The following is a 7,017-nucleotide window of genomic DNA, read 5'->3' as shown; positions in this document are numbered from 1 at the left end:
CTAAAAGTTGATTATCTGTTGAATTTCGACCAATAAACAACAAAAAAATGTGTACGATCATAAGTTAGCCAGCAGCTAACTTGGCACGTGGCGGCCAGCCAAAGAATGAGGCGCGATGAGCAACGGCAGAGATATGATTTAATGGCAGTTAGGCACGAGCACCATGCCACTGCCAGCCTCGTCGTCTTTGTAACACTATCTGGGGCCATGAGCGATTGTTCCGGATCATTGAAAAGTACAAAATGGTGATGAGCTTGAGGGGTGAAAGTAGTGCCACAATGAATAAGCTGGGCGAATGATTCCTGGTCCAGAAAACTTCCAGGCCGCAGTACAGTGCATACTGTACAGCGATCACTACTACCTCGTGCCTTTCTAGCTATCGGCAGCCAGGACCTACAGTCAGAGCTGGTGGCAGGCAGGTACACCTCCCCAATGCAATGCTTCATCTCCTACTATGCACCATAGAAATCAACTTGTCCTTCTAAATTTACTACCACCTGGCAGATAAGCACAAGCTTGCCTGACTCATCCCCATTTCCATGAGTTTTGTACAGCTTAAAGCTGTAGTATGTACGTCATGTTAATTTAGCTGCGTCATATCACAATTCACCTCCAGACAGGCTAGTGCACTTTCTAGGTGATGAAGCCAGTGTGTACCTTGGATAAAGTGGGCATGCATTAGTAATTTTTTCGTGCACAGCTGGTTTGAACTATTTTAGATGAAGCAACCATTTTACTGCATCACACTCATTCAACTCGCAAATCTTTCAAGAAGGGATATTTCAGATATCTGCTTAGCTTAGAGACGAGTAGTTCTGTCAGGTGTAGATTATGAGCATATTCTGCGCGTTGTTACTGACCAACAACAAATATAGTTGGATATTCATTTTTTAACAGAAGGCAGGAAATAATAGTTGAACTCATTTCAGTTTATTTTATTTCCCGAGCAAGGAGTGCTGCCAGGCTGTTTTTTAAATACGCCACATTGACTCCAGGAAAATGGTCACACGTGTACCCTGCATGATATAAAACAAATCACAATTACAGTGTGCTACATATCAACTGAAACACAAAGTCAATATTATTTGTGTGCACTGCCCTTGATCACCTCATCATACTGGTATGGTATATAGGGTTTACCATCCCAGAACAACACAAGGCTATAAGGGGCGCCGCAGTGGAAGGCTCCAGATTTGAACCACATGGCGTTCTGTGCACTGAAATATGGCCGCCGAGTGCATAACCACTGAGCCACTGCACTGGGGCATGCATGAAATTACAGGTGCCGTCAAGAATGAGTCAATATGCCTGTCACTGCTTGCATGATATCAACTGAAACTTTTGCCACAACTAGCTGCCTCAACTCGGTGAACATTACCATACTATGCTTACTTTCTCCTTGTACATGAAACAGAAGAGAGTACACTAAAGCATCGGGTTACACACAGAATGTGCACTTCAATACTGTCCGTCTTGAACAGTTTCAGCAATATTAATTGTTCAGGAAAAGTAAAAGAAAATTCGACATCCACAACCACTGAGAAACAGTAACTGCAAAAAAATAAACTACAATGTTGGGCAGGCTGGGTTATACTAAGATAAATGCTAAGTACACAAAAGCAGCAAAAGCAATTAAACTGCACAAGCAGATAAAACTACCTTCCTAAAGAACCACTGCCATGCTACTTGTGCATTAATTACAGTTGTGTATAGAACATTCAATTTTATAGCTCTGATTTCCATGGCACTCCACAAAGAAAGCATGTCAGCACAGATGTTTTACTCTGCTTCAAACAAAACAGTCTGCTAAAGAGTCCTATTATTCATACAGTAGCCTGTTTTGGCCTATGGTAACCTTCATAGTGGTAAGGCAGATCTCGCATACCTCACCCAACTGAATGTGCCCATGCTTGCTTCAGCTATTTGCACCAGAAATGAGTCATGAGGACCGAGCTTACAGAACGCTAAATTTCATGAACGCACAGTTTATCTTGTGCCTCCTTAGCAAGTAATAAAGTGCAGTAACCGACGAGTAATTCGGAGCTCGATGAGGCACTGTCAGTTACCCCATAGAAGCGCATACGTATTCACGACGGATATTTTGGACTTTCAAAGTCCGAAAGTTTGATTTTTCAGACTAAGTTCAGTCGCCTGCGGGCCAAAATCGGCCATCTTATTTGCTTTTTGCTGGCGCAAAAGGCGCCATCTTGGATTGAGGTGGATTTACTCTGCAGTTGGATTGGCTTGAAATACTTTTGGTACCTCATTTTTGCCAGTAGAGGTCCCTGCGATCTCTGACACTTCCAGGTGGCAGTCGGATAGTCATTGCCGTCAACTTGCTTTTGTTGCCAAAATTCTCGGGGGCAGTTATCGCTTGTCTCATACGTTAAAAATTAAAAACTGGTTGTTGGGGGAAGGAAGTGGCGCAATATCTGTCTCACACCTCGGTGGACGCCTGAACCGTGCATAAAGAGAAGGGATAAAGAAGGGACTAAGAGAACAATGAGGTGCCATAGTGGAGGGCTCCGGAGTTATTTCGACTACCTGGGGATCTTTAAACGTGCACTGACATCGCACAGCACAGGGGCGCCTGTGCATTTCGCCTCCATTGAAATGCGGCCGCTGCGGTCGGGTACGAACCCGGGGAATCCGGATTAGTAGCCGAGCTCCCTAACCACTGAGCCACCACAGCGGGTCTCATACAGTCATTCGCCGTTTCGTCACTTGGATTTCTCCGACCGTGTCGACAGAGTGACGCTCCGTCTTCATGAAGTTACATCCATTCGCCATTTTGTGATTGCTTTGAACGAAAAGTGCCTAGTCTTTGAGTGTGTTTGACAAGCGGTGTAGTGCACACTTGGGTTGTGGATAACATGGCCCCGCCAGGTCCGTCAAGGAAGCGCGGGAAGTATTAAGCTAAACGCCGTCACCTTGCTGTCTAGCGTAGACAGTGAAAGCACAACTTTGGCACATCCCAAGCAGCACAAGTGATTGGCCCAACATTGGAACCGTATTGGCAAAGGCCGGCCCTACAAAGGGCCAGGATGGGACCATCCTGGTGCAATATTGGGCCGAAGACCTGTGCTGCTTGGGATATCGTCGGCAGCAAGAGAAATTTTCTGCTTAACTTCTCTTTCGCTGCGAAACACTGCCACCGAGTCGCACTCATGACGCCAAAACAAAGCAGGGAAATAGTGCAAACTGGGGTGCAGTACATGAAAGAGTGCCCGACACTAGGCTCAACAACACTGGCTGAAGAAAACGTGGCCAATGGCGGGGGAAGAATAAACAGACTATGAATGTGGATTCCGCTACACGTTTCGTTGGCCCCTCGTCGACTTGACAAGCGTTGACGACAATGAGAATGGCAGACTACACGTGGAAGGCCGCCATCGCGCACTGCTGTGAAGCTGACCCCCCCAAAAGAAAAAATTAGCAGGTAACTCGCACCCTCACTTATTAAAGGCGTTTTTTCAAATTTCGGTGCAGGTTATACGCGAGCAAATGCGGCACGTGCCAGCACTTTCTCATGGTGCAGCGTCTGTTTTTAAGGTATGCATTGGGTGACTGATAAAATATGTCAGCCTATTTGCCCACACACTTCTGCCAGCCACGCAAACATCCCCACTCATGTGGTCCCTCCACCTTCGCACATGACTGCACATGCCAGGTTTTGTGTTTTCAGCATACCATGTGGGCTAAGATATCTGCCAGCACACATTTCTGGTAGAAATAATATAATAAACAACCATGAGAAATGTTAGCACAAGGCAGTTTGCGGTCGGTGGACCTTGTAGTCTTCACCTATGGGAAAGTTTATGTAGACATAGAAAAGGGGGGTTCCAAGTGCCATAATATGGCACAAAAGCAGTGCTGTCGCCATGGGCGCAACCAATACACACACACTTGCAAGTGCTGTCGTGCTGTGGAAAGTTATGTTAATCTGGCGCTAGAAAAATTAGCCTTCTAGGCTGAAGCCATGACAGTACAGCCCATAAAAGAAGTGCACCAAATTTCTGAGCAGCGAGGCAGTGGAGTGTTGGAAGGGACTGCTCTAAAGTCTTGCAAGCAGCCGGGTCTCTCTCATAACTTAAAACTCAAACTTAACTACATGGCCTATACTTTTCCTTCTTCAATGCTTTGCTATAGTTTGGCCCTTAATTTTTAAGCAAGCAAGCAGAGAAGAGATGGAACACTCACCTATCACAGCAGACAGCCGAACAGGGTCTAGGGCCTCCTTGACAGGAAGGCCCTTTTGCACGTTATTTTTCATCCCATAGAGGGACTTTCCCCTCAGCTCCTCCTCCGTGAACACATTCCGAAGGAGCGCCCTGGCGAATTTCCCAGGGCTGCTTTGACACTGCCGCTCCAACATTTGAAGAATGGTGCGGTCAACCAGTACACCATTCCCAATGTCAACCTGCAAACAGCACAGCAATCAAAGATAAAGGCAAGCAAGCGAATTCAGCTGTTTCAATGGAAATGCTAGATTGCCCGTTATCCTCTGTGCAGTTGGGATGTCAGCAGTTGTTTAATGCGAGGAAATTACTTAACTGTACTGCAACTGCAAAAATTTTTCGAGAGATCCTGCATTAATGGGTTCAATGCGAATTGTAGTGCTGTAATAGCCTAGCGACTAGATGAAGTGCCTGCAAGGAAAGCATGGGCTCTTTCACGTTACCTGAGCATATTGCACTGTATGACCATCTTCTTCAGGGGTCCTCAAATTGGATCTATGGTACACCGAGGTATGATGGAGGGCTTTTTGGGGTTTCCTGAGCATCTATTTACATGCATGCCTCTACAATAACCTTTTCAATTGCCAATTTTTTTAGGACTGATCACACTGCAACTGATTAGTGCACAGCCAGTCATAACTTAATTTGGTCATTTCTTCGATACGTGTTTCATAACCTGTTCGTGCTCAGCACTTCGCGGCAAAGATTTGAGGAATTTATGGTTGTAGACGGCTCAGTTGGTATACTAAGGCACCAATGCGTGTCTGATTTAGCATTTCGTCTCCATGCCTTGAGGAAGCAACAAGGATTATTGCACGTGGCTGGCTAAGCGAAAAACATGCATGTGCTGCCGATCACCCGCAGTGCCCTTTTTCTGGCGATTCTCCCTTTCACTGTCCGGTGGGGCGACGGTCGGCAGACATGCAGATATACATTTTAAGACATGCCTCTAATGTGCTCATGCATGAATTCAAGAAGCCGTGATAACTTCTCTATCGAATGCCAGAGAAAATTTCAAACGCAGAAGAGTACCTCACTTGTATATTCAAGAGTATGTGCAACGATCATATTTTAGCTCACAAACCTTTGCACATGGCACAACAGGCTGATCTGGCTCCTTTTTGGACTCCAGCATCCTCTCCAGCCGTTTCACCATTTTGGCTGGCACTGCAATGGACAGGGAAAGAAAATTGTTAGCATTCTATTAAAACAGGAAGAATGTGTGCACACCACTCAAAGCCCAGGCAGGAACCCGCAAGTAAGTAGTCTATTTTCCAGTTGTAAACAAAACACACCTATAAACATCTACCATTATAAAAAAGTATGGAATCAGTTAAAAGGGCCCTGAAATGAATTCGATGAGCTTATTCTAGTGCAACATATCTGCAGAGGTGGTCTTTGTAAGCATTCAATTCATATTTGAAAGCTGTGCATGAACCCTATAATTTGAAATAATTTTTAAATCTCTGCTCGCAGTACCTCGCAATCGATTAAGGAGACACACCTCATCGTGCGTACCCCACCCCAATGACATCAGTGGGCAGAGGCGGTGAGGCGTGTCTCCGTAACCGGTTGCAAGCTACTGCGAGGAGATTTTTTAAAAATTATTTCCAAATGATAGGGTCCATGCAGAGCTTCCAAATATGACTCGAATGCCCACAAAGACCACCTCTACAAATCTGGTCCACTAGAATGAGCCCATCAAAATGATATCAGGGGCCCTTTAAAACAAAAACACCGGTTTCTCGGCATGTTAAGGGTAGCCAATGCCTGTTTCGCAGAGCAGGCTTCGTACATTTTCCTTTCCAAAATACACAAATATTCAAGAGGCATTCCTATCGCTGGCCTATATTTTAAATTTACATGAATAAAAATACTGCCACAAGGTTTCGTTTCCTCCTTCAAAAAGCGCAAGGGGCCTAGCATCTAAGCTGTAGCAGCCGCATAGATTCTAGGAAAGTTTATTATCATTAGTAGTGAATATTGCTCGGCAATGTGTGGAACCAAAGGTTTATAGCTACTTAAAATAAAGCTGGAATTCAACCTAGTTCATGTACAAAATGAGCCATCTCAGTGGAGTGTACTGTATCAAGGCTCTCTTAAAGATTCTCCAGAAACTGGGTGTTAGGTTGAACACTATCTGTCATCTATACAACTGGCTGACAAACACATTTTTTAAAAATGAAGAAACATCTCCAAGTGCAAAGCCTATCCACAAGCTATCAACTGAAGAACTTTTTGCAAACATTTTCACACAGTTCATATGATAGGCCTTGCTTGAGTCCATGAGATGCCCTAGAGTATATTGCGCATAAATAAAATCTCAAATTGCAAGATATGTCCGAGATATCGCTCTGCTTAAAAACAAACACAGACGTCTTACATTAAAAATGAATATTGCATTGTTAACCAGCCTGATTAAAACACTCATATCTGAAATGAACACCAAGAAAGAGATTGTTATGACTTGTGCTTACCAGCAAGGAGAAGGAAAAGGAAAGACATGGAAGGTTAATCAGAACAAACCATTTTGCTGTGCTGCACTGTGAGAAAGGAGTGTCGGGGCAATGGTGAAGCAGAAAAAGAAGCAAGAGGAAAATGAAATCAGTAAACAATGTCAGCACAGACATAAGTTTGAAAACTCGGGCAGGCAAATATTTTCGTTAAGCAATAGATATGGCAATACTAACAATGCCCAATGGTGCGTGCTTATAAAGAGACCATCTTGATCTGAAAGTGTTGACAGTTAAAGGCAAAGAATAAGCAGTGCTGTAGAAGA

The 7,017-nt window shown here is 44.4% G+C and overlaps 1 protein-coding gene across 1 annotated transcript; it reads right to left on the bottom strand.

Annotated features, from left to right (window-relative positions):
* Window positions 1-930: 930 nt before the first annotated feature.
* Window positions 931-6,794, bottom strand: LOC144104539 (uncharacterized). The gene is made up of 4 exons (XM_077637621.1): window positions 6,716-6,794; window positions 5,323-5,405; window positions 4,201-4,420; window positions 931-1,016 (listed from the first exon to the last, which is right to left on the bottom strand). Exons 1-4 carry the CDS (start codon window positions 6,741-6,743, stop codon window positions 931-933), a joined length of 417 nt encoding a protein of 138 aa, XP_077493747.1. The 5' UTR covers window positions 6,744-6,794.
* Window positions 6,795-7,017: the final 223 nt, after the last annotated feature.

This window comes from Amblyomma americanum, chromosome 1 (genome assembly GCF_052857255.1).
Source record: "Amblyomma americanum isolate KBUSLIRL-KWMA chromosome 1, ASM5285725v1, whole genome shotgun sequence".
Taxonomy (NCBI): Eukaryota; Metazoa; Arthropoda; class Arachnida; order Ixodida; family Ixodidae; genus Amblyomma; species Amblyomma americanum.
Note: the sequence above shows the minus strand (reverse complement) of the source record. Positions and strands in the feature narration are given on the sequence as shown.